General features: G+C 38.8%; 1 protein-coding gene across 3 annotated transcripts in view; it reads left to right on the top strand.

Moving 5' to 3' along the window:
• The first annotated feature begins 4,744 nt into the window (after nt 1–4,744).
• Nucleotides 4,745–27,952, top strand: part of COG3 (component of oligomeric golgi complex 3) — a 72,959-nt gene continuing 49,751 nt past the window's right edge. The window contains exons 1-11 of one of the 3 annotated variants that reach the window (XM_006927301.5): nt 4,745–5,158; nt 13,253–13,399; nt 15,612–15,673; nt 16,917–17,082; nt 17,734–17,808; nt 19,060–19,152; nt 20,128–20,253; nt 21,538–21,618; nt 24,836–24,879; nt 25,557–25,683; nt 26,283–26,374. In XM_006927301.5, the coding sequence (XP_006927363.2) occupies nt 4,985–5,158; nt 13,253–13,399; nt 15,612–15,673; nt 16,917–17,082; nt 17,734–17,808; nt 19,060–19,152; nt 20,128–20,253; nt 21,538–21,618; nt 24,836–24,879; nt 25,557–25,683; nt 26,283–26,374 (1,187 nt within the window). In that variant the 5' untranslated portion in view covers nt 4,745–4,984. The remainder of the gene's footprint in view (nt 5,159–13,252; nt 13,400–15,611; nt 15,674–16,916; nt 17,083–17,733; nt 17,809–19,059; nt 19,153–20,127; nt 20,254–21,537; nt 21,619–24,835; nt 24,880–25,556; nt 25,684–26,282; nt 26,375–27,952) is intronic. The other 2 variants (XM_019826762.3, XM_003980400.6) reach the window with 2 other exon arrangements.

The raw sequence follows: 27,952 nt of genomic DNA, 5'->3' as shown, positions 1-27,952 counted from the left end.
CCTCCGGCCCAGGCCTGCCCTCTTGCGCACCAGCGAGGTGACCTTCGGCAGCGCAGGGACTATCTGTGTGATTTGGGCGGGTGTGAACAGGCCGCTTGGTGGCGTATTGCTATAAACACGTACGTTTTGTTTTAGGAAATTGAGATCTGGACTCAGAGCTAGTGACCAGCAGAGCCGGAAACTAGAATTCCCTTAGTCTCATCCCCAACCTATGTTCATTCTTTAACAGTTCTTTTCCAACAAGCAATCTTGAAATAACGAAGCCCTTGTCCTCCACCCTTCTGGCCACCCTTCTACCTGCTCTGCCAGACCAACTCCTAGGGACGACAACTAATAACGATTTGCTGCTTATCTTTTCAGACCTTTTTTTTTTTCTGTGTGTGCATGTAATTTTTTAGCTAAATATGGGATCCTGTTCAGCTTGTTCAGCAGCTTGCTGGCTTTCTTAATTCCACAAAAGATGATGAACCTTCGTCCATGCCGTTGCTCACAGATCTGCTTCATTCTCCCTTGCCCCAATTCTGCTGTGGTATAACGAGTACACCGCGAGTACAACACGTGTTGAAAATGTACAATTTGATCGGTTCTCACATACGTGTGTAGTTGTGAGACCACCGCCACAACAGAGATGGAACGTTTAACAATAGATGACAAGAGAACATTTGAGAAAACCAGGACATTTCCATCACTTTCAAAAGTTCCCTCATGCCCCTAGGTAATCCGTAGGTTGCATAGAAGCAGAATTGATAAAATACTTCATTATATATATAATATATAAATATTAATATAAATATTTATATAAATATTATATAAATATATAAATTATATAAATAATAAATAAACAAACATGACTATATATATGTATATATGTATATATATGTATATGTATATGTATATATATGTATGTATATACATATATATGTATATATGTATACATATATGTATATATGTATATATGTATATATGTATACATCTATGTATATATGTATATATACATATATATGTATACATGTATATATGTATACATATATGTATATATGTATATATGTATATATGTATACATATATGTATATATGTATATGTATATATATATAGTATATATGTATATATATGTATATATATATAGTCATGTTTGTTTATCTATTGACACAGAGAGACAGAGAGCAGGGGAGGGGCAGAGAGAGAGAGGGAGAGAGAGAAAGAATGCCAAGCAGGCTCTGGGCTGGTAGTGTGGGTTGGGCCCCATCTTGTGTTCCATTTGCTTATCTCTATAAATGAAAGAGAATAACTCCTCTGCTGCCTTACTCATAGGATTTCAATCAAGAGATCGAAAGTGAAATCTGAATAATACAAAATGTCATCTGTTGTGATATGGGGACCTTGATCGTTTGGGCATGAAACTCCTCTGACCTCATCTTTGTCCTTTTCTCGAGATAGTCTATGCAATCCTGTCTTCTTATTGTCTCTCGTACACACACACACACACCCAGAATACATATGTGTATCTTATATGTATATATGTATGGGTATATACAATATGAGCTTTTGCTATATCAATTTCATTGATTTTATGGAAACAATTAGAAATTCTTAAATGCACTGGAAGAATTATAGTAGAAAATTAAATCTGCAATTTTATTTGTCCTGTTGGCTAGTGCTTCTGGGGATAAGCTGATCTGCTGTTTTTCTAGCAGAAAACAGGAAATGACTTGACTTGTAATACGAGAGTAAAAGTGGATTCATGGGGTGCCTGGGTGGCTCAGTTGGTTAAGTGTCTCTTAACTTTGTCTCAGGTCGTGAGTTCACGGTTCATGAGATTGCACCCTGGAACTCTCTCTTTTCTCTCTCTGCCCCTCCTTTCTCTCTCTCTCTCTCTCTCTCTCTCTCTCTCTCTCTCTCTCTCTCTCACACACACACACACACACACACACACACACACACACACACACACACATTCTCTCAAAATAAATTGGCATTGGCATTTTTAAAAAGGCGGATTCCTTTTAGGAACTTGTAATTTTTTTGGGGGGGGACTAGACAATATTTGTCCATACAGAAATGAGCATTACAGTCTGAAGCAGAAGGATTCAGTATATTGTATACCACATTTCTAGTAGAGTTTGAACAACCATTGCATCGTTTAAATGCATATATTTCTATGCTAGTGCTCTGCAAAATTAAAACACCCAGCGAAGACTGCTGTTACTCTATTTTCTCGCTCTTGTCTCCCACCCTTGCAGAGCCAGCTGGTGACTGCTGGATCTTCCAGGCACTGCTTTTTTAGCTCTCTCAGTTCTTCAGTGTAAGAATAGACCAGGCATTATTATGCTGCATATCTATTTTCCTCTCCCCACATTTGATCTCACAGCAGCTGATTAAACATTCAGCCTTGGCTCAAATCTTTTTCCATGGGCACCATGACCTGCACTCCATCCCTTTAAGTTAGTTTGAAGCTTCAGGATTCCCTGGGTGAAATTAGAAACTGGAGCGCACCGTTGGAAGGCAATGAGAGACCGAAGAAGGTGGCAGGCCATTCTTGATTGGCAGGTGGCAGGTTTAATAAGCAAGGGAAGTCTTATTAAAGAGGTCAGCTGGGAAACAAGTAGATCTTTGCACCCACCTGCCAGAATCTTAAAAGTTTATATAGAAGCCTACATTGGGTTCAGGCATGTATTCAGTCCAGATGGTCTCAACACATATTGCTCTCTCAAGGCCATGTCCTTGAAAACAGCCTCCACTGTGTGAACGGTGGACAGAAGTTACATTCCAAGAAGAGACAAGGAGTCTCTGATTGCCAGAGTCCAGTTCTCAGGTCAATTGTGGTCATGTCTTCTCAATGACCTCCTCTGACACTTTAGTATTATGAATCACCAGTTACTAAATGTATTTTAAAGAATTACACATAATTGTTAGAAAGTAGAGTGATCGTGGATTTAGGAAAATCTGCAATAGAAACACATTTGGGAGAGGGGCATTTTGGTAGCTCAGTTGGTTGACTGTCTGACTCTTAGTTTCTGCTCAGGTCATGATCCCAGGGTTGTGGGATCAAGCCCCATGTTGGGCTCCACAATGAATGTGAATTTTCTCTCAAGAGAAAATCTCTCTCTGTGGCCCAGCCCCACTCACTTTCTCTCTCTAAAATAAAAAAAAAAAAAAACTTGGGAGAAAAAATGTTTGTATTTGGATGAATATAAAAGGATGATGTTTGGTGAAAAATTGACATCACAAAACTCAACAGAACCGTATTTCTGGAATTTTTGGAACTAGAGATCAGTCTGGATAGAAGAAGACAAAGTGTGTTTTAGATACTTCAACAAGAAGATCAACCTGTCTCAACATATCTACAAGATGACTTTCTTTAGGAAATAGTGGTGGAATGGTTTGATGGGGAAACAGTGATTAAAAAAAAAAAGAGAGAAAAAAACATAATTAGTAATTCCAACCAGCTTCGTTTATGTAGATAGGTGTTTTCTACAACATGAGAGTTTTAACTCTTGACTTTGAGAGAATTTTAGATGTCAGAAATGTTGCAAAAGTAGTACAGAGTTCAGGTGTGCCTTTCATTCAGGTTCCCCCAATGTTATCATCTTACATAACCACATACAATAATCAAAACTGGGAAATTAACATTGGTGCAGTACTATTAACTAAATTATAGACATTATTAAAATATCTATATTTTGTTCTACAGTTTTCCCTTTTTCTGTCCCAGGATCGAATCCAAATTCCTACAATGTATCCAGCTGCCATGGCTCCCTCATCTCCTTCAATGTGTAACATTCCCTTGGTTTTTTTCCTTGTCTTTTATGACATTAAGACCTTTGACGAATACTGTTAAACTGCTTTGCAGGTTATCCCTCATTTTTAGTTTATCTGATGTTTTTTCATGATTAGAATGTAGTTTTGCATTTTTGGGAAGGATTCATGGTGATGATGTTGACTTCCGTGGCTTGCTTAAGGTAATACTTGCCAGGTTTTTCCACTGTAAAGTTAATATCCCTCCCCCCATTGCTATTAATAAATATCTTGCGGAGATCATTTGATACAATTTCTGTTTCTCCTCAAAGTTTCACGCATTAATTTTAGAATCCATTGTTAGATCTTGCCTGCCAGTTATTACTATTTTCCCTCATTCTACATTTATTGATTGGAATTCCTCTGTAGAGTTATCCCTTCTCCCCCGCTTATTTATTCAATCATTTATTTATCAATATGGACTCACAGAGATTTATTTTATTCTATGTTATAGAATATATAACTTTTATTTTACATATATGCAATACCATAATTGTTCTGTCGCTCAAAAACTACATGATTTAAGTGACAGAATAGTATTTCAATTACATGTCTGTGCCATGAATTAATCCAGTTCTTCAATGTTGGGCATTTAGGTTGTTTCCAGTTATCTAGTATTATTAATGGTGTTTGATATTCAGAAATCTTTTGAATTCTTATGTGTTTTCTGAAGTTGGCTTTCTTGCTGGATGTTGGAAAATTTTATACTGTGATCGTGATCTAGGCGGTGGAAACTGTCACATGTCTCCACGGAAATCAGAGACCGCATTCCCCACCCAGACTACTCGGCAGTGAGCAGAAGCAGCGAGTAGATCCGGGAGCCCAGGAGGACCTCTGCCGGCAGGGTCACGTAGCTCAATTGTCAATAACCTGAACACACATTACAATAAAGTTATTGAAGGTGAGGAAGAGACTTCCGGTAGGGGCACATCTATTTCCGTCAGGGCCCACATTCTTCTCCCTCTACGCCTTCCCAACCGGAAATATTTGTACCCCGTTTAGAGCCACGTCTGTCCTGGCCTCGGTCCCGCCCACACACACTGTAGAAGCACTTCCGGAGTCAGGGTATTCCGCTCCGCCCCGCCGCCGGTGCCTTGCTGGAAGCCCCGGCTCCCCCGGAAGTGGCCAGGGCCTGTCTGTGGGGGTCTCCTCCACCCCGCTGCTGTTGAGGGCCGCAGGGGCGGCGGCGATGGCGGAGGCGGCGCTCTTGCTGCCGCCTGAGGCGGCGGCAGAGCGGGACGCTCGGGAGAAGCTGGCTCTCTGGGATCGGAGACCCGACACGACGGCGCCGCTGACCGACAGGCAGACGGACTCGGTGTTGGAGCTGAAGGCGGCGGTGGAGAACCTGCCTGTGCCGGCCGAGGTGAGGTGACGGGCTGGGACTGGGCTGGGGCGGCGAGAAAGCGAGCTGGGATGCTTCTTCGGCGTGCCGGTGGGCCCCGGCCTTGCAGACTCTTGCCCGCGGTCTCTTCTCCCTCCTCCCCGGCCACGGTGGCAGCTCCGGTGGGAGAGGCGCCTCGCCCTCCCGGGCTGTCAGGCCTGGCTCTGCCGGCGACCGCCAACTCTACTCTCGCACGGGGACGACTGCGGGGGCGTCCAGTGGCTGGTGTTGGCGGGCACCCAGCCTTCCGCCTGCGGTGTGGGACGGTTGGCTGGGAGCCTTGCCGTGGGCGTCTTGCCCCGGGTATCCGTGCTATCAGCTGAGGCATAATCCTGCTGCCCACCATCTCCCAGGAGAGGGCACCGACCCCCGAAGTGCTTTGCTTCAGGACAGCCTCCTTATTAGTATTCATTTACCGCCTTAATGAATAACCCAGCTTCCTTTTTCCATGGGGCACTTGGAGAGACAAAAACTTGATCCCGAGTGAGGGTTTCATTCAGCGCACACAGAGCAATGAGCTCTCCATCAAGTGCAGATTATGGGAGATCGATTTATCTGACCGGTAGCCGAGCAATAGAAAAGAATGTTCTTTGAAAGCTGGGTCAGTGCATTATTAGGTAATGCTGGCTTTCGGTGGTGTCAGTGTTTTTAATCCTAGTTATTATTGGGTTGTTATGCATATTATCGCTTGTGTAATTCAGCTCAAGTAGTTACAATATCAAAAAGAACATCTTACGAATTGTCAGATGGACAGACTTTTTTCTGGTTTGAGGGCCAGGTTTAGGATTATTGTTTTATTAATAATAATTTTTTTTTATGTTGGAAGCACTCATTTTACAGGATTTGGGATTGTGTCCAAAGGTGGATTGTTTTTAGAGACTTAAACTATTTTTTTCTACCCTCAAGTTTTAGAGAGTAAGAACTTTGAAAGTTCACTTTCACTGTTAACGTCCTCTGCCATAAAATACAGGTGTTCTTTCTTGGGTTTCTCTGTTCACCTGTAGGATGCAATGCTGAAATAAATGAGGAAACAGGTGGAAATTTCTTTGACTTGGCTATCAAAGTCTTTTATGCTTTGGATAACAGAAGTTGTTTGCTCTATAAATGTTCCAGTCCGGTTATAGTTGATTTGGCGTGTTACAGAAGCAGGATGCTTGGGCATCACAGCACCTGTGGGGAACATAGTCCACAAGAAAAGTAACCCAATTTGCTTTTATTGTCTTAGCTCATAAACTATTACTATTCTCGTTGAACACAAAAGAAAGGTTTTGGAGTGAAGTAAATGGAATCTTTTGTTTTCATCCTATTTTTTTTTTTTCATATTTATGTGGTATAGTATCCACATTAATCTCATGCAGTTGTTTAACATCTATTTTGTGCCTGTTCTGGGCTAGGAATTGAGGATAGAAAGACAAGCAAATCAAGCTCCCTAGCTTCCTGGAGCTAACATAATTGTGATCATGAGCTTGTAGAAAAGAACAGGGTAAGTTCAGACAATGATCCATGGTATAAGGAAAATAAAACAAGATAGTATGACGGACAGGGATTGAGGTATGCTCTAGACAAGGAAGGAAGCCTCTCTAAGAAAGTGACAGTCTAAGGCGAGAACTCACGGTGGGAAGGTGGGAAACAAAATGCCAGCCTTGCAAAGATTAGAGAAGTAACCTTGCGGGTGGAGGAAAAAGCAATGCAAAGTCACAGGTGGGAGATGAGCTTGCCAGGTTCAAGGGTTGAGTGAAGGTGTTCTGGTGTATGCAGTGTACGTATGGGATTTCTGTGAGAATGAAATGGCCTTTATTTTCCTGTCTGGGGCATCTGTCAGGGGGATCATTGTTTTTCAGCTCTCTGTAGCCCTTGTTTCCCTTTACTAAAAGTGTTTCTATGTCTGATGGGAAGACTGGAATTGAATTTTTGTATCTGTTACCACCCTTTTTTTTTTAAATGTTTATTTCTAGAGAGAGCGTAAGCACAAGTGGGGGAGGGGTACACACACACAGAGAGAGAGAGAGAGAGAGAGAGAGAGAGAGAGAGAGAGACAGAGAGAGGTGGGGGGGGGGGAGAGGGAGAGAGAGAATCCCAAGCAGGCTCCATGCACTGTCAGCTTGGAACCCAACACACGAACGGAACTGTGAGATCATGACCTGAGCCGAGATTAAGAGTCGGATACCCACCGACTGAGCTACCCAGGTTCCCCTGTCTGTTACCACTCTTAACACTGGGGCTGAAAAAAGAATGGCTCAGTTTTTATTTTCTCCAAACAGTGTATCTGTAAAGGATTTTCTGCAGTGTTTCACAGTTCTCACAAGATAAATTACTTCCTGAACAGCTGGCACTGAGCAAGTTGGTTGAATAGCAAAAGGCCAGCTGATGCTTCAGTAAATACCGTAAAGCTGTTAACTTTTTTAGAAAATATCTTTCTCTTTTATGAAGAGGAACTGGTCATATTTTGGAAAGACGTTATATCTTTCTCTTTTTTTGGTGTTAGATGAAAGAATTTGAAGTAGAATATTAGGTAGACTGGTTTCTTGCAGCCAAGATTCATCTGTTTTAGTAGTGAGGGCCTTTTGCTTTCTGCTGAATTTAGTAGTTCTTCATAAATGCTGCAATAATTAACCCTGAAATTTACCTGAAATGAATTGTAACTTGTTTTCCTAAAGACTGTGTGTGCTTAGTATATTTAACTTCTCTGAGCCTGTTTTTTTCTTTTTTTTTTTAATTTTTTTTCAACGTTTATTTATTTTTGGGACAGAGAGAGAGCATGAACGGGCGAGGGTCAGAGAGAGAGGGAGACACAGAATCGGAAACAGGCTCCAGGCTCTGAGCCATCAGCCCATAGCCTAACGCGGGGCTCGAACTCACGGACCGCGAGATTGTGACCTGGCTGAAGTCGGACGCTTAACCGACTGAGCCACCCAGGCACCCCCTGTTTTTTTCTTTAAAAAATGGGGATTATAATATGCTTACTGTCTGATGAGGGGTTGTGATTGTGAGAATTTAGTGAAATCACGTATGTTAAGTGCACATGGCAAGCGAGCTGTAAGTACTGTATTATTCATATGCTTTTCTCCCCACATGATTGATAACTTGAAAGAGTAGATTAGAATCTTGTGATCCTATGCTGGTATAGGTGTCACTCAGACCAAAGGTAAGAAAAGAAAACGTTAAGTGCCTTGAAGGTTCTGAGATTCCATCTATACGTCTTCAATGATTTGCTTCAAGCAGAGAAAGTAACATCAGGTTTCATTTAGGGAATGAATTGTTTAGATTATGAAAGTGATTTTCTCCAACCCGGAAATGTACAAGAAATAAAGTTCGGGAGAGAAAGGTGTATTTGGTTTTTTCCTGGACCTGCTTAGCTGGTCAGGCAAGGTTGATTGTTTATTATAATTATTATTTAATATGTTAACGTACCATTTGCATAAACTATACAATAGCTCTCTAGGCCTGACAGGTACCTAGATTTGTGCTCTTCTCTCTGATGGTAAATGCTCCATCTGGAAGCTAGCATGTATAGTGTGTCAGAGGACTCAGGAGTGAATGAGTTAATGAGAGTCAGTTTTTTTACTTATTTATTTTTTTAAATAATGTCTGTGCCCAACATGGAGCTTGAGCTCGAACTCACGACTCTGAGATCCAGGGTCTATGCTCTACTGACCGAGCTAGCCAGGAGAGGCAGGAGTGAATGAGAGGTTAGAACAGGAAAGTTTGTGACCCCAGCACACCCCTTCTTGCTTTTTCATTCTATTCCAGGTGCTTTAAGAAAAGAAGACAGCTGAAGAAATGTACCTAATGGGGCCAGTTTTTCATTCTCTTTTAAAAAGTAACTTGTTTTGTTTCTTTAAAAAATTGTTTCTTAGAATTAGTTGCAGTTGGGGGCGCCTGGGTGGCTCTGTCAGTTAGCTCCCGACTTTGGCTCAGGTCATGACCTCACGGTTCGTGAGTTCGAGCCCTGCGTCAGGCTCTATGCTGACAGCTCAGAGCCTGGAGCCTGCTTCAGATTCTGTCTCTCTCTCTGCCACTGCCCCGCTTACACTCTGTCTCTCAAAAATAAATAAACATTAAAAAAAAAAAAATAGTTGTTTCAGTTAATGTGGCTTCTCGCTTGCTTGGTTTGAGAGAAAATGGTTTTGTATTAGTGAGTACAAGGGAACAGGACGGGAGCCTCCTTCTGCGTCTGGTATTTAAAAGTCCTCATGCTTGAAAAGTAGTATTTGTACATGAAGTAATCAAATAGAATGTTTTTTCATATATTCACATGATCATGTTTACTCACAACATCTAGACTACAGACTTTGTCTGGAATATCTACACTACCTTCTCAAGTATCTAGAGTTTTCATATGATTTTGTTTTGTAAAGTAAATTAGAAGATAAATATTTTTTTAAACGTTCATTTATTTTGAGAGAGAGTACACGAGCAGAGGAGGAGCAGAGAGAGAGAGAGAGAAAGAGAGAGAATCCCCAGCAGGTTCTGTGCTGTCAGTGCGGAGCCTGAACAACTGGAGGCTTCAACTCACAAACCATGAGATCTTGACCTGAGCCAAAATCAAGAGTCGTCGCTGAACTGACTGAGCCTGATATATTTTTGCTTTTGACATTTATCTTTCTGAGTGATTAAAAATAAAAAAAATTACCATATTTGCTTTTATTTTAACTATTTCTAGAGCCTTTAGTTTTTTGTTGGCTTGTTTTTAAGATCATTTTTCCATCTGGTATTATGTTCCATCTGCTTTTGAAGAACTGCCTTTAACATTTCTTGTAGTACAAGACTGTTGGAAATGCATTTTCTCAGCTTTGTTTAAACAGCCCTTTTCATTTAAAAAAGATACTCTACTAGGTTAAGAATTCTGGATTGATGGTTTTTTTCTTTTATTTCTTAAAAGATTTGTTTAATTTCTGGTGAGAAGTCTGTTGTAATTCTTTTAATTCTTATCTTCATTCTTCTGTATATAATATGTCTTTTCTCCTATGTCTTCTAGCATATTTTTTTAAACTTTATTTTTAGAAGTTTGAATATCACGTGTGTACATGTGTATTTGTGTGTGTGTGTGTGTGAGAGAAAGAGAGAAAGAGAGAGAGAGAGAGAGAGAGATTTTGCTTGGGATTCTCTGAGCTTCTCAGAACTGTAGTTTGCTATCTTTTATTGGAAATATTTCAACTATTATCTTCAAAAAAATTTTTTTTCTACCCTGTTCTCTCTCCTTTTGGGATTCTATTTATACATGTACTAGATAATATGATGCCATCTCTGTGTTCTTGGATATTGTGTTTGGTTTTTATTTATTCACTCTGTTTCCTCTATGTTTCCTATTGGGTGATTTTAGTGCACTGTCTTCAAGTTCACTGAGTCTTTAGCTGTCTTGAATGTACTGATGAGCACATTGCAGCAGCACTCTGTCCAGCTTTCCTTACCTTAGCCCAGTCTCCTGGTGCTTTCTGGTATGTTTTCAAATCTGAGCCTGACCCACCTCTCCTTCCCCCTTAGCTATTGTGTAAACATTGAGGATAGCATTACATGTTTGACTTTTGTCACAGTCTGAATAGAACTAAATTTTACTACTAATGAAATCCAGTTTTATAAAGATAGCTTATGGGGGTGCCTGGGTATCTCAGTTGGTTAAGCACTCGACTCCTGAATTTGGCTCCGGTTATGATCTCATGGTCGTGAGATTGAGCTCTGTGTCAGGCTCTGCACTGAGCTTGGAGCCTGCTTAGGATTCTTTCTCTCCCTCTCTCTCTCTGCCCTTCCCTCACTTGCACGCATGCAAACGCATGAGTGCGCATGTTCTCTTTCTCAAAATAAATACATAAACATTAAAAAAAAAAGATAGCCTAAGGACTATTCTTTCCCCAAGAGCACTATCGATTCTGATTTATAGATTTACTTACTCTGTTATTGCTCATAAATAGGGATAATAATAAAAGGATAAATGACAGTAGCTTAGATTTATTGAGTGTTTACTATGTGACAAGCATGATGCTAAATACATGTAGTATTGTCTCTGGTGGGTTACCTCCCCCTCTCCGAGGAGGCAGCTTGTTGTGGTAACTGGGATGGCTCCATAGAGCAGGAGTAGTGTGACTTAGCACAGCTTCCTCTGCCTCCAGACTAAGAACTGGAATTGAAATGAAATAATTAGGCCCTTTTACCTTCCGAACCCCTGGTGGCAGCACACGGTTGCTGATGACGCTTTGGACTCAAGATAGATTCTCACTGGATTTGAGAAACTTAATTCTTCGTGTGTCATAGTCCTCTTATATTGAAGGATTATGTCACCATTCAGGAAGGGCTACATGAACAAGTGATACCCTTAGTAAGAGGTATTTATGTTTACTCATGACCTCCTGGCTCTTGAGTCAGAGTCATTTGTGGGGAGGAGGCAGGTTGAGGACGTTGCTGAACATTTTTTTTTTTTTTTTTTTGTCTGCAGCTTCCCAGCAGTTCAGGAAGCCTGTTTTCCCACACCCGTGTTTTCTTTTTTCCCTAGTGGCTTCAGGATACAGATATTGTAGTTCCTATTTTGCAGAAAAGAAATTGAGGATTAGGAGCATTAGGTAATTTGCCCATCGTCACACAGCTTATAAGTGAGCAGGAGCAGTGTTCAAGCCAGACTGCACCATAACACGCTTCCCCATGCCAGGAGGTATGGCCCCACTTGAACTCAGGACAGAAACGCCTATTTTGGGGGTGCCTGAGTGGATGTCTGACTCTTGATTTTGGCCCAGGTCATGATCCCAGGGTTGTGGGATTGAACCCCACATTAGGCTCTGTGCTGAGTGTGGAGCCTGCTTGAGATTCTCTCTCTCTCTCTCTCTCTCTCTCTCTCTCTCTCTCTCTCTCTCTCCCCTCCCCCCACTCTCCTCCTACCTCCCTCTGCTCCTTCCCCACTCACTTATTTCTCTGTCTATAAAATTAAAAAAAAATTTTTAAAGCCTGTTTTTAAAGGGTTGTATTTCTCTTTAATTTTTTTCTTTTTAATTTTTTTTAAAAGTTTTATTCATTTTTAAGAGACAAGAGTGTGAGGGAGGGGCAGAGAGAGGCAAAGGCTCCAGGCTCTGAGCTGTCAGCACAGAGGCCGACAAGGGGCTTGAACCCACAAACTGTGAGATCATAACCTGAGCCGAAGTCGGACACTTAACTGACGGAGCCACCCAGGCGCCCCAAAGGGTTGTATTTCTAAATTAGTGATGGTGCATTGTTCATCTAGCTTTTTTTTTTTAAACTTTGAAGATAAAAGCCTGTCTTCAGAAGAAATTCTTGTGTCTGGAAAAACAGGGGCAATTTCCTAAGGCCCTGGGTCAAAATTTTCTGTAGATGGGCCTTAAATGTTATGCCCTAAGGACTAAAAACTGGAATTGAAACATTAGGCCTTTTTACCTCATCCTTCATCCACACTCCCTTTATTTGAGGTCTAAAATTAGTACGTCTGTGTGACTATAGGTAAATTAACACCTGGGCTATCTTTAGTAGTGGAGAACTGGAAAGTATTGTAGGTCAAAGTATTTGATGGTGTCAAAATGAGGCCTTCTGGGGGGGCTCTTCCGAAACCGACAGGGAGTTCTGAGATGGTCTCTCCTCAGTTACAGTTTCAGAATTTACCACCAAGAAGGTGTGGGCGAAGTGTGCCAATGGTAGAAATGGCAGAAGGAGGTCATGTTTATTGATAGTTAATTCTTGGGTGTGATTTATTTTCTGTTGGCAAGCATTAATGAGGCCAGCCTCTTTTGTTAGATCCCGGGAAAGGCAAGCTACTTTCAACAGCATACAGGTTTTTGCCCTTGGTGCCAGTTCATGAGGTTCAAGTAAGAAAACGTGTGTTGATTAGCACAGGTTCACTGCCAGTATTAGAAAGGCAACTCAAAAATCATACCTAACTCTCGGTGCAATAACCGTATTACGTTTATGTTTTGAGACTAGCATTTAATAGAAAGAGCCTAGCTGGAAGTGTTACTGTCATATGGCAGTTATTAGCCTCAAATGATCTTTCAAAACAAGTGAGATGGAATAATAACAGTCAAGAGTTTAGAGAATTTTCACGTTATTTAAATATCTCTGTGGCTCTTTTTTTTTTTGAAGCTACCACTTGAAGACTTGTGCAGTTTAACATCCCAGTCGCTGCCTGCTGCAGAGCCTTCAATAGTACCTGAATCTACAGAAGACATTCTCTTGAAGGGTTTCATTTCCTTAGAAATGGAAGAAGAAAGAATTGAAACTGCACAGCAGGTGAATGGCATTGTTGTTTCTAAGGATGCTTGATTATTTTAAAGATCTCAAGACAGGGCTAATGAAAAAGTGTCCTTGTTAAAAGTTCTAAACCTTTGAAGATATAGTTAACATCAGATCTTTCTAGAACATTCTCGATTTTGTGTTAGCTGTGGTTTTGTAAGTGTTTTATTTTTACTTATTTATATTTACTTATTTAAAATGTTCCATTTATTTTTGAGAGAGAGGGAGAGGGAAAACAAGCAAGGGAGGGGCAGGGAGAGAGGGGGACAGGGGTTCTGAAGTGGGTTCTGCACTGAGAGCAGTGAGCCCGGTGTGGGGCTTGAACTCCCAAATTGTGAGATCGTGACCTGAGCTGAAGTCGTACGCTCAACTGACTGAGCCACCCAGATACCTCTGTGAGTGTTTTAAATAAACCTGTTGCCCAATTGTATTTGCGCTACAGATAAAGATATGATATTCCAACTTTGGATGTTGATAGCTCATCATTAAGGTTTTAATGTTTCATGCACTTTTGGCCTCCCGCAGTGTCTGCTTATGTCAGTGGGTCCCCCTAGCACGCATGTGTGTGTGCACATACACGCACATGCACACACATACACCCCCCTCTGCTTGTTGCCAGGTAATTTCTTTTTTAAGAACCTAAAGATTCTCTTTAGATGAACCCTTATTTTTTAAAATAAGTTACTTTTTAAAATTTGCGTGTGTAATCAATCTTCCCCTGATGGCTATTTATTCCTAATCATAAACCTAAATATATAGCAGTTTCTTCTGCCACTTCTTTTGTCTCTTCTTTCTGCTGTATAAAAATCAGAGCTGAGGCATTTACCAAGGAAAGCAAAAAGCAAGCCTGCTGAATTGCAGATCTAGGAAGTCGAGGCAGTGTGGCAAAGTGAAAAAGAGCTCCACCTCTTGAGTTAGGCCAGCCTGGATCTGAAAGTCACCCTCTCCATCACTTACCACCTTTGTGAGTTTAGGCAAATCACTTATCCTCTTAGGCCTTTAGTTTTCGAATCTGCAAAACAAGGATGATTATATACCTATCTCATGGGATTTTTCTGAAAATTAGATAATGCATACAGTGTTTGACAGGCACACAGTCAGTGTTCAGTGAATGATAGCTAAGGCACTTGGCAAGCCTAGTATCTGGAGAGAATGAAGCACACCCTTGACTTCAAATCCAACTTGAGAATTGTGGAGCGTAACCTTGCACCACGTCTGTGAACGTATTTGGACTATTTGGAAAAAAAAAAAATCTGGGCTAAATTTGTACCCGCGTATTTTTCTGTAAATTTTTTGAAAAACTTGTACATTGAGTTATAATTTACACAATATAAAATATATCCATTTTAAGTATATAGTTTGTTGAGTTTTGACAAATTTAACTCCCACAATGATCAAGCTATAAAACATTTTTATCCTTCATGCTTGTATAAGGTCAATCTTTAGCTCTTTTTATTTATTTAATTTTATTTTTTAAAGTTTATTTGAGAGAGAGAGAAAGCACAATTGGAGGAGGGGTGGAGAGAGAGGTAGAGAGAGAGAATCCCAAGCAGGCTGTCCTGTCAGAGTGGAGCCTGACGCAGGGCTCGAACTCACAAACCTTGAAATTGTGACCGGAGCCAAAGTCGGATGCTTAATAGACTGTGCCCTCCACCTCTTTTTAATAATAGATATTTTTCACGACATAGGTGGTAGGGCTAGAATCCAAACCCAGGTTTAGCCAATACAGAAGTCCCATGTTGTTAAGTCACTCTGTTATATTATTTCAAAGTTATATTTATATTATAAATATATATATATTCTGTTATATTATTTCAAAGTTATATTTTTATAATCCTTATTAGATAACATTAATATTAACACTGACCCAAAGCCCTATGTTACCTATTCAAATTTAGCAATGTAGCAAATAGGCATTAGCCTTTTAGGAAAGAATATACATTTTTTATATACTGTACCTTTAACCCTTATCTTTGTTTGACTCTGGATGTGGCCAATGATTTTAACATCCTTTGCTTTTCTAGCATGTAGATATTGACTATGGAATTAAATGATCATCTCCTGGCTTAAAAATAATTATTAATGTCTGAACCACAAACAGTAAGACTTAGGTAGTGTCTACCCTTTTGACTTGCTGTTTAGCCTGTAGCCACTTTCCATCTTGTCTGTTTTAGTTTTGTTGACAATGTAATACTCTTTATTTTTCTAGTTTTTCTCATGGTTTGCAAAGCTACAAACTCAGATGGATCAGGATGAAGAAACTAAATATAGGTATGTGGCTCTTGAGTTTGTTGGCTAACCTAACTTTAAATTTTTTTTTTTTTAACGTTTATTCATTTTTGAGAGATGGAGAGAGACAGAGCATGAGTGGGGGAGGGTCAGAGAGAGAGGGAGACCCAGAATCTGAAGCAGGCTCCAGGCTCTCAGCTGTCAGCACAGAGCCCGATGTGGGACTGGAACTCACTGACCGCGAGATCATGACCTGAGCCGAAGTCAGGCACTTAACTGAGCCACCCAGGCGTCCCCTAACTTTTAGATCACAGTCATCTGCAGCATTTCATAATCTGTATCTTTAAACGAAATTAAGATACAAAGAAAACTCCAACAGCAACATTTTCTTTAAGAAGAGCTAGAGATAAGTTGTGTGATTTAAACAAATAGTTGTATCATAATTAATAGGTTAGGAGGTGCACACATTGGTTTTTAGAGAACTCTAAGAAGGTTTGAGTTCAAGTGGGAATTTTACAGGAACTCTGAGATGTTTGTTGCTTTTCTTTAGAAGTAGTGACCCAAGAGATTTTGGGGATGCCCACCTAGAATGGGTGTAACTATGTTGTCCTGTTTGTGTATGTTGATAGCAGAGGGGAAATGATGGTGCATAGTGTCGAGCTGATTTGGGGACTGTGGATTGAATAATTGCATTTAGTTAACATTTACCAAGTGACTGTTACTGCTAGGTAATGTGTTAGGCTCTTTGATGTGTGATTTCAGTTAATCTTTATTGCAGTTATGTGAGGAAAGGTATTATATTATTCCTATTTTACAAATGTGCAAACTGAAGCCTGAAAATACTAAGCGACTTTCCTCATATGACTCAGTGACTCAGGTCTTCTGATTCCAAGTCCAAAATTCTTTCCGTGACATCACACCGTCTCTCAAAGACATTAAGTGACCTGAGAGATTGACCTACTTAATACCCCGGGTTGGCCCGAGTGTCCCAGTCTTTGAAAGTTGAGTCGGTGATTTATTGCCTTAAATGTGAAAAGCCAGCTTGTGGCTTTAAGGCTGATTCCTTTTGTTGCTCATTGTTTCAGTGGTTTTTTTTCCTCTTAAGCTTTGGAAAAGGTGTTAACATAGTTTTTGGCACCTTTCTGAATATAATAAACTTCAGTGAGTAGGTCGACTCTTCTCCTGAGATTCAAGCATTTGGGGAAAAATGAGACTTTGTTGTTTATTGACTCTGCTTATTGGGGGAAAATATTATTGCCAATCCCCTTTTGGTTCTGTTTTCTAGACAGATGAGGGATTACTTGTCTGGGTTTCAGGAGCAGTGTGATGCTATATTGAATGATGTAAACAGTGCTCTTCAGCATCTGGAATCATTGCAGAAACAGTATCTTTTTGTGTCCAATAAGACAGGAACCCTACATGAAGCCTGTGAACAGCTCCTAAAAGAACAGGTAATTTGGAGTAGGGGTGAGGGCTAGTGATTATACTTAACATTTTATTTTTAAATAGATGGATAGAATTTAATTTTGATCTCTTTAATTTCTCCAACTATGTATTGAACTCTGCTCTGTATGAGGCCTTGTGCTAAGCATGCACGTTATGACATTGCCAGCTTGTTTGGATTCTAAATAAGCTCACATGAATGTGGCAAGGCAAGCCTACGTTTTGAGCTGTTAAGTCTCAGTACAGTTTCAGAATGAAGACGATACATTAGTTTGCCCTGTCCACTCTTGATTGACACTTTTCAAATAAGCAAAGTGATTATAGTAATGGTGGGGTTTATGAAAAGATGAACTAATCTAGATTGTACTTAAACTCATGATCTAAAGATAGAACATGTAAGTCACTTGATCTGAGTCTTCTCTGTATATTTTATGTGTTTTTAAAAGGGAATTATTTATTATTTTATAAAAGATATGTAAGTTGCTGTAATAATCATCACTTAATTTGTCCACGATTGCAGAAATCTTTGAGCATTAGTCTAAAATCTTATGTCTAAAATAAACCTATATGTCTGGTATAAATGTATTCAGTGTAATTTTGAGACTGGAGTGTTGATTCTTATGTTCTTATACTGATTTTTTTCTTTTAAAAAATGCAAGTCGGAACTTGTTGATCTGGCAGAAAACATTCAACAAAAGCTTTCCTATTTTAATGAATTGGAAACTATTAACACAGTAAGCATGGTTTTTTTTTTTTTTTTTTTTACTTTTTGTAAAGTTAGTGACTTTATTTGTATTTTCCTTTCTGAATATAATCTTTAAATTTATAAATTGACTTGAGTGATAATTTAACTTAATAGTTTGCCTGCAGATAGATATTCCTACTTGTACCCCATGTAGGTATCATTACCAGTTTAGATTTTTTCAAATATGATTTAAACAGTAGTTCCTCTTAAGTTGTATTGCTGTTATTAAAATCCCTTTGTCTGTTACCACGTATAGTATCTTTATTTGTGAGCTGAAAAGATTGTGAGAGGAAGTATTAAATTTTAAATCTTGCTGTGGTTGTGCTACTCTTAGCAATCAAAATATTTTTTAAAATAATCTCCTGTTTAGTTTGGAGTATAGTCCTTATAACGCATGCTTGTATATCAAAGTAATAGTCTCAATTAAGACTGCTGTGTAAATTACATTCCTATGTCTTCCCGGCTCATAAATTAATCATAATTACTACATATAAATGACTAAAAGTATTAAATTAATTATAATTATTATGGTTTACTACAGAGATAGAAAACCAGTAACCAGTTAATAATGGAATGCAAGGGGAAATTGTTCATTGTTAAGCTATCAAGATAAATAGTTGACTGGTTTTACTTATATTTTGCATACACTTCTTTACTTACATTTTCATATTTATATAAAACATGTATGTAAAATAGTTTCATGTCTTAATGTATAGTTTTATATGTTAAGTATTAAACATTATATATATTACTTGTGTTTATGCTTTTATTTGTATATATTTAATCATTAAACGTTTACTTATATTTTGCTTATATATTGTTTTACTTTCATAGTATGACTGCTAAACATAGTATGAGTGCTAGTTAATCCTTTAACCTTGAAAAAATCGCCACTATTTGAAAGTAGGAAATTTGTGTATGTTGTACTAGCAAATGAGAAGTCTAGGTACTTGAGGTGTTAATATAACATTGTACAATGCAGTAATGTAAATATTTGCAAATTTATGAAGAGCCCCTTAAAGCTCATTAGGAATAAACTAAATTAAATCACTATTACTTTTTTGTCCTTTCTTTATTATTACACATGGGCTATATTTGAGGATACTTTGATGATTCTTAAAATGTAAAGACATTAGTATAACTTATAGTCTAAAGGGAAGTATGCTAATTCTAATACATAATTTTCAACTTTTGCCTGAATATTTTTTGTGAATTAAAAAAAATTTTTTTTTCCTTAAAGAAACTGAATTCTCCTACATTGTCTGTTAATAGTGAAGGATTTATACCTATGCTGGCCAAGTTAGATGACTGTATAACATATATCTCATCTCATGTAAGTCATGATATTTTTGTATTTTTTTTGAAGTATATTTATTTATTTTTGAGAGAGAGTGCAAGTGCATGCGTGTGTGTGCCTGCACAAGCAGGAAAGGGGGCAGGGAGAGAGACGGAGAGAGAGAATCCCAAACAGGCTCTGAGCTGTCAGCATGGAGCCCGACACAGGACTTGAACTCACGAACTGTGAGATCATGACCTAAGCCAAAATCAAGAGTTGGGCGTTTAACTAACTGAGCTATCCAGGCGCCCCTGTTTCTGTATGTTTTTAAGAAATCTTAACATTCACATTATATTCCTTCCTATGTTATAAGGTATTTCTTCTGAAGGGAAACAGGGTATCTGTAATATACTTGAAGAAAAACTGTAGCAAATTCTTAGTCATTGTCAGTAGTGATGTAAAAAAAAGTACTTTCAGCTGCTGAGGCAACCTCTGGAACAGAAAGGGATCCTGGCTGACACAGGTATAGCCACCTAAAAGGATGGGTGATTTTTAGGCTTTTGACTTCCTGGTGTTCTAGATACTTCTTTGGAAACAGTTACTTGGGAGGAAATAAAGGAACAGGCCCTTTGATTTCATCACCCTCCTTGTATCCCCCAAGGATTTATAGCTGTACAGGTTTTCCCCACTATCTGAAAGCAGAATGTTCCTATGAAACCTTTTGTAAATCAAAGTGTCCTAAAGTGAAGAAGCAGTTACCATTTCATAAAAGTGAAAATCCTCATTGGCTTTCTTTTGGTTAACAAAAACGGGTACTACTGTAGGTCTTTTGTAAAAGTGAAGTGACATAAAGTGAACTTTTGGTTGAAGGGGAATTAGGGGAGAAGCCCGTATTCGTCTTCGTCAAGCTTACAATCTATATAAGACCTTTTGAACATCATACATAGCTTTACTTTAAGGACAGGTTTGTTTTCGTAGTTGGCTGTGCCAGTGTTTGTTTCCTCTTTGTAAATCTTTCCCTTTCCTTTATAGCCACATTTTAAAGATTATCCTGTATATTTGCTGAAGTTTAAGCAGTGTCTTTCTAAAGCCTTGCACCTCATGAAGACATACACTGTGAACACGCTACAGAACCTCACCAGTCAGTTATTGAAAAGGGTGAGTTAACTGGTGAGGTCGTTCCTTTCTTTTCTTTTTCTTTTTGTATTCATTCATTTACCTTCCATAATCTTAAATGTAAGATTAGTACTTAGTACCTCTAGAAACTTTTTTTTTTTAACATTTTGTTAAATAAGACTATGCATCACAGTTTTATTTAGCATAGAAAAAATGGCTGTATTATATCTGTTCATCAGAATCTTATTTTCAAAGAATATTTAATAATGTGAGAAGTACTCATTACTATTGGTAAACAATAAGATTCGAACCATTTGTCACTTAAAACATTTTATCTTCATGAAAATATTGGAAGGAAATACAGCAAAATGATAAAACTAGTTCTGTCTTAGGGGTGGGATTACATATGATGGATGCTTTGAGTTTTTTTTTTTTTTTTTTTTTTTTACATATGGTAGATAATTTAATTTTCTGTGTTTAACAAATGTATTTTCATCGAGTGCCTTCTCAGTGGTTGGTATTGTACTGGGAACTGTACAATAGTGAGAAGGAACCAGCGAGGTCCCTGCCCTCATGGATAATTCAGAAGAAATAATCAGCAAAGACGGAAACAAACAAATTACAGGTCATAGTAGATGCTAGGTGGAAAATGAGCAGAGAGTTAGGTTAGAAAATTAAGAATGCACCTAGCTAAGATGGTCACTGAACATATAAGAAAATAAAATCATAAAGACTATGCATTTTCAAAGAACATGAAATAATCTTCTTGAACTTTTAGTTCAAAGCCTCTGATTTTCGGGTTGTGTTTTGCTGTTCATATTGTTCGTAGCTGACATGAAGGCCAGACTATATAATTTTTCTGTTTTGTAAGATTTTTAATAAGTTTAGGAAATTAATACCTAATCAGTGCTAGTACCTACAATGTACCAGTAACTAGTGCTTTACTGTTGAGCTGCATAACACCTTTATGACTAATCTGCGTTTAATGGATGCGCTGAATCTTAGAGAGGTCCAGTGATGTGGCCGTTATCCTGCTGTCAGTAAGTGACTGAGTATGAATCTGAATTCAGGTCTGTTTACCACCAAAATTCATGCAGCATAGGGTAAATTTTAGTTATGAAGAGGAAGGAGATGACAGTTCCACCTAAGCATGTCTCATTTGTAGCAATAATACTAATATTTAATCAGTCTTTGAGATTTTTCTCTGTAAGCTTTTGGTTGGTATACAGGCCCAGTGGTAGCCATTTAAATGGTTGGTGTCATATTTTCTGAATGATGATTTGTTTGCTAATTATCTTCCTTCCCTGCCCTTCCCCGTGTCTCTAGGATCCTGCATCTGTACCCAATGCAGACAATGCCTTCACATTATTTTATGTGAAATTTCGAGCTGCTGCTCCCAAAGTCAGAGTAAGTCTATTGACGTAAATAGGATATTGCTGTGAAGTTTATTTAGCCAGCCCTTTTGAGGCTCTGCTGTATGTTAGACCTTTTGCTAAACCAGGAAAATGAATACAAATGAAAGGTAGGCACTATCTTTCCACATTACAGTAGCATACCTTGGAGGTGCCTTAAGAGCACAGAACAGGAGACACTTAGCTCTTCCCGTGATGCTCAGGGAAGGTTTCTAGGTGAAAGTGATACTTGACCGAAAGGAGCACAGATTTATAGCGGGCTTGAGGGGATTGGTAAGGATGCTTCATGCAGAGAAGACGGCACGTAGAGGGATGGTTGTAGCCACACTTATTTTGGCAGAGCTCCCTGTAACTTGTGACCAGAACACAGGACGTTGGTAACGTGTGATGGGGAAAAAAAAGACAGGAAAGATGGGAGAGATCGTTTCACAAGGGGCGTCACAAGTCATGCCAATTCAGGACAAGCGGAGAGCTAGTGGAGTATTTTATTTTTCTTAAGTTTATTTATTTTGGGAGAGAGCGAGAGAGCATGTGAATGTGTGCAAGTGAGGGGAGGGCAGAGAGAGGGAGAGAGAGAGAACCTCAAGTAGGCTCTGCACTGTCAGCTCAGAGCATGATTCGCAGCTCAAACCCATGGCCTGTGAGCTGAAGTCAGACGCTTGACCAGCTGAGCCACCCAGGCCCCCCTGGTGAAGTATTTTAGACAGAATGATTTGGTCAGATTTGCCATTTCTTTAGCTTAAGGATGCTCTTCGAAGACGGATTATGGCGAAGCAAGATTTGAGACAGGGAGGCCTGATCAACAAGGAAGATTTTGCACTAGTCCATGAGAAATAGGGGTTGATTAAGCTGTTGGTAGTATATTCTTGAGGTTGGGAACATGTGCCTTACTTATTCTCCTTAGCACAGTGGCTGGTACTTACGTGCTAAATATTTGTCTTGATGGAGTGATTAGAAATGGAGGGTGTAGAAAGTAGGTCTGTGTGTCAGTATTTACATATTTAATAACATAGCCAAGATACAGTTGACCAGCTGGTACATGTATCTTTTTCCTGTTCCTTGTGAAGATACTAGAAAGAGTAGTCTACTTTTGCTGACTGACTCAGTCCCTTTCTTGTTTCCCTCCCAGAGTTAGTTGAAAGGGGTTTTTTGTTTTTTGAAATAAGAGAAACTTGGTCTTATTTATAGAAGATACAGGAGAAGGGTGGTTCATTGATGGTAAGAGGTTTAGATTGTGCCCGATTGGTTGCTTTTGCTTAGTAGTCGAATACCAGTGGTAAAAATTTGATTAGAAAAGAAATGGTATAGATAGATGTGATATATAGCTCCGTGGGGTGGGTGAATATAAAATGATTTTAGAATTCTCAGTGGCCTTTCTGCTTGCCATTTACTAATGGTAACCAATTAATACATGTGATGGAGTCCTGACATACTAGTGACAGCATAAAATATTTATCTACAAATAACCTTAATGGAAATACAAGGAGGAAGAAAATGGCAAAACTGGACAGAAAATCATAAAAGACTGAATAAATAGTAAACTTCTTGTTCCTGGTTCAGGAGACTTAATTTTTTAAATGTCAGTTCCTCCTAATATAATTTATTAGTCAAATGTAATCTTAGCAAAAATTCCAATGGAATTTCTTTTTGGATAATGCTAAAATTCATTTGGTATACTAAATAAGCAAGACTAACGAGACAAGAAAAATTTGAAAAATACAGTGATACTGATTCAAGAATTCATCAGTGGATCACTGGAATGGAAAATTCTAGAACTTAGTATATAAATTTCTTAAAGAGGAAGGGTTCTAGTTTTCTACATAGTATTGGGAAGATTTGCTAACTATTTGGGGAAAAAGAAGTCAGGTCTTCATTTTATGACATTACCAAAATACGCTATCAGTAAACCAAAGAGTTAAATGTAAAAATAAGCAGAAAAAAAAATAACTAGCAGAAATTACTAGGAAAAAATTATGGAGTAAACGATTTGTGATATAAAAATTACATTTTCCAGGGGCACCTGGGTGGCTCAATTGGTTAAGTGTCCGACTTTGGCTCAGGTCATGACTGGTTTGTGAGTTCAAGCCCTGTTTTGGGCTCTGTGCTGACAGCTCAGAGCCTGGAGCCTGCTTCAGATTCTGTGTCTCCCTCTCTCTCTGCCCCTCTCCAACTTGTGTTCTGTCTCTCTCTCAACAATAAACATTAAAAAAAAATTTTCTGAATTTTAAACAGCCACAGAAAAGCAAACTAGAATGTTTCCAACAAATAAGTGTGAGAGGGTTAATATTTTCAATATACTAGGAGTGCTTGTAAGTCAGTAAGAAAGATAAATATCTACTCTAAGTGGCCAGATTACTCAAAGAAAATGCAAACGATTAATAAATATGAGTGCTTGTATAGCCTCCGTGGAGAATATGTGCAGTTTAAGGTTAGCTGGCATTTTTTTTGGTCAAGAAAATGGCAGATTAACAGTCAGTGCTTTTGAGGATTTGGTCAGGCAGACAATTCTGCTGATAGGGATATAAATCAGTTCCTTTCTCAGAAACGTTTTAGGAGAATGGAGCAAAAGCCCCTAAAAGTATCTCTTTTGAGCCAGTGTTGGGTGTCCCGACTGGGAAGTACTTTCTGTTATTGTAGCAGTTTTACCCGGTGGGAGGTGGAAAGTCAAGAGACGGGAGCCAGCTCTGCTGGACTCAGACGACTCCTGGGCAGCTGGCGCCCAGACCCTCTAGTTTCACTCCTAACCACTGGGCTTTTCTTCTCAGGATACAATGTAGATGTCGAACAGAATGTTTGATTTATGGTACATTTGCCGTGGGGGCTGTGAAAGTAATGTTTTAAATAATAATAATAGTGATTCGTTGAGTGTTTACTAGATACCAGGCACTATGCTAAGGCTTTCCATACATTTTCATCTGATTGTTGAGTAGGATATGTTTTGAAGTGTTAATTTTTTGAAGGCAGATTATAAAGCTGAATATATAATTCTAGTTTTTTTTAAAGAAACATATAGTAACTATAGTATACAAAAAAACTGAAAGAGTATCTTAAAATATTAAATGTGGTTATTTTGTGGTATTATAGGTGATTCTTATATTTCAGCGTTTTTGAATTTACAGATTTCCTGACATTAGCGTGTATTCGTTAAAATGAGGAAGTAATTAAAAGTATAACTAAAACAAATGTATTTTTAATATATTTTTATTTTGCAGACTATCATTGAACAAATAGAACAGCGATCTGAAAAAATACCTGAGTGAGTACCTAGAATTTCTTTACTTTCCAAATGACCTTCTTCTTGATGTGCTCTTTTTCCAAGTTTATTATGTCCTTCATATTTTCTGAGCAGTTACCTTCCATGCTATGTAAACCTTGCAGCACATTACTTATTTGGGGGAGTAAGGTTGTAGATGTGTCTTAGTGAGTTTGCAAGGCATCTCTTTTTCCCATAGCAGGATTTTCTTTTCTTTTCTTTTTTTAAGTTTGTTTGTTTATTTTGAGAGGGGGGCGGGCAGAAAGAGAGAGAGGGAGAGAGAGAATCCCAGGCAGGCTCCTCACTGTCAGCAAAGAGCCGAATGCGGGGCTTGAACTCATGAACCATGAGATCATGACCTGAGCCAAAGTTGGATGCTTAACCGACTAAGCCACCCAGGCGCACCAAGCAGAATTTGCTTTTAATTTCAACAGATGTAAGATCTTTCTCTACTCTTGGGAGATAAATCTTTCTTTAAAAGTTCCAGCTTTTGAACCACAGTTCATTATGGTTTGTTTTTTCTTTTTATACGTAAATATTTGTGGTATTTAATGTGGGCAAATGAGAAGTGACCTTACAGCTTTAGGGGTTTGGAAACCACTTCTGGGATTTAAGATCAGATTTAATTTACATACCTGAACTCAGAAGTTTGTATGCCAATCCCATCTGCTTTTCATCAGGTACCAGCAACTGCTGAATGACATCCATCAGTGTTACCTTGACCAGCGGGAGCTTCTTTTAGGCCCTAGTATCACTTGTACTGTAACAGAGTTAACCAGCCAGAACAACAGAGATCATTGTGCCTTGGTAAGTTTCTACTAGTTTTGTTCGGTGTTTAAACCTTCCCCTGAGATGTTTTGGTATTCTAGAAGCTACAAGTGGGTAAATAAGTTTTGGTTCCCATATCAACAGACTTAGAGAATTTTTCTTTCAGGTAAGAGAAATCTGGTGTAGTAGTTAGCAGTCAACTTGTCAAAATATTCTCATTTTGATGTATTTTTTGAAGAATGAAGATTCACAAACAAGTATTCCTTTAAAGATGGAGTACCACAGTTTGTGGATTTATAGTGACCATTTAGTTTTCACTTTTGCTGCAGAATGCTTTTTTGTTTTGTGACTTTAATTCATACTATAGAAAGATATATAAAGATTTTTTTATTAAATACCCCCTTTTCAACTAGAAAAGTAATTTTCATTGTCAAAAGTTTAGAAGACAAAAGAAAATAAAAATGAGCCATGTTTATGTTCGGCAGTAAATCTTTGGAAACCAACCATTTTCTGTTCTTGCATAACTTTTATGAATATATATGCATAATCACATTGCAAATAAGATACTTGCTTTATTTCTAAGTGCTGGAATCATTGTGTGTCTTTAACTGTAGGTGATGTGTGTTTATTTCCTGCAGATTCGCAGTGGCTGTGCCTTTATGGTTCACGTGTGCCAGGATGAGCACCAGCTTTACAATGAATTTTTCACAAAACCAACATCAAAATTAGAGTAGGTGGTGCACAAAATCTAACTCTTGGTGTTTTTTTTTTGTTTGCTTTGTTTTTTGTTTTGGAGAGAGAGAGGATGAGAGAGAGTGCACACACGTGTGCATGGGGCAGAGAGAGAGAGAGAGCGAGCGAGAGAGAATGAGTGAGAATCCCAAGCAGCTTGAATCCCAAGCTCCATGCTGTCAGCTCAGAGCCTGACGTGAGGTTTGATCTCACAAACTGTGAGATCATGACCTGAGCTGAAATCAAGAGTTGGATGCTTCACCAGCTGAGCCACCCAGTTTCCCCTACCTCTTGTTTTAAGATTTAATTTGCTAATAACCATCATGGCTTATTATATTATATGACTATTTAAAAATTAACTGCAGAGGCACCTGGGTGGCGCAGTCGGTTAAGTGTCTGACTTTGGCTCAGGTCATGATCTTGCAGTTCATGAGTTCACGCCCCACATCGGGCTCTGTGCTGACAGCTCAGAGCCTGGAGCCTCCTTCGGATTTTGTATCTCCCTCTCTCTGCTCCTCCCTGCTCACCCCAGTCTCTCTCTCTCTCAAAAATAAGTAAACATTAAAAAAAAATTTTAAAAATGAATAAAATTAACTGCAGAATATTTTAACTTTTGTGGGTGTGTGAACAGAATACTCTTGGGTGGGACAGTACCTTTTTGAAAAATAAATGCAATTTAAAGGCCAACATGCCTTTATATTTATAATATATTTATGGAGACAATATGGGATGATAGTAAGAATCCTGTATTGGGGGGCGCCTGGGTGGCTCAGTTGGTTAAGCGGCCGACTTCGGCTCAGGTCATGATCTCGCAGTCCGTGAGTTCGAGCCCCGTGTCGGGCTCTGTGCTGACAGCTCGGAGCCTGGAGCCTGTTTTGGATTCTGTGTCTCCCTCTGTCTGACCCTCCCCCGTTCATGCTCTGTCTCTCTCTGTCTCAAAAATAAATAAACGTTAAAAAAAAAAAAATTAAAAAAAAAAAGAATCCTGTATTGGGAACTAAGTCTTGGCAATCTATATCCCTTTATCTCCACTAAGTATGATAATTCCTTCTAGTTAAAAAATTCTGTGGTTCTAACCAATGAAAGACACTTAAAAATACATACAGTATTTAATACCTTTTCCTTATTTTTCTGAAAGTGTCTTTCTGCCCGTGTTAGTCACTTTTGGTTTTTTCCTATTGGCGATTTTGACTCTTAAAAAGGTTCTAACATTGTAACTCTTGTACTGAGGAAGAGACAAGTTTATCTCATGGTATTGATTAGGTTGATCATTTCTGATGAAATGCTATGTATAGGAGAGCACTATTGACAATATGGAGAATATAGACCATCAAATGTTTAAAATTGTCAAAAATATACTTGTATGTCCAAAGTACTTTTTAAAAAAAAATTTTAATGTTTATTTATTTTTGAGAGAGAGAGAGAGAGAGAGAGAGAGAGAGAGAGAGAGAGAGAGAGACAGAATACAAGTGGTGAAGGGGCAGAGAGAGAGGGAGACACAGAATCTGAAGCAGGCTCCAGGCTCTGAACTGTCAACACAGAGCCCGACACAGGGCTCAAATTCACAAACCGTGAG

Source organism: Felis catus, chromosome A1 (assembly GCF_018350175.1).
Source record: "Felis catus isolate Fca126 chromosome A1, F.catus_Fca126_mat1.0, whole genome shotgun sequence".
Lineage (NCBI taxonomy): Eukaryota > Metazoa > Chordata > Mammalia > Carnivora > Felidae > Felis > Felis catus.
The sequence above is the reverse complement of the archived record's forward strand: the minus strand, read 5'-3'. Positions and strand labels throughout refer to the sequence as shown.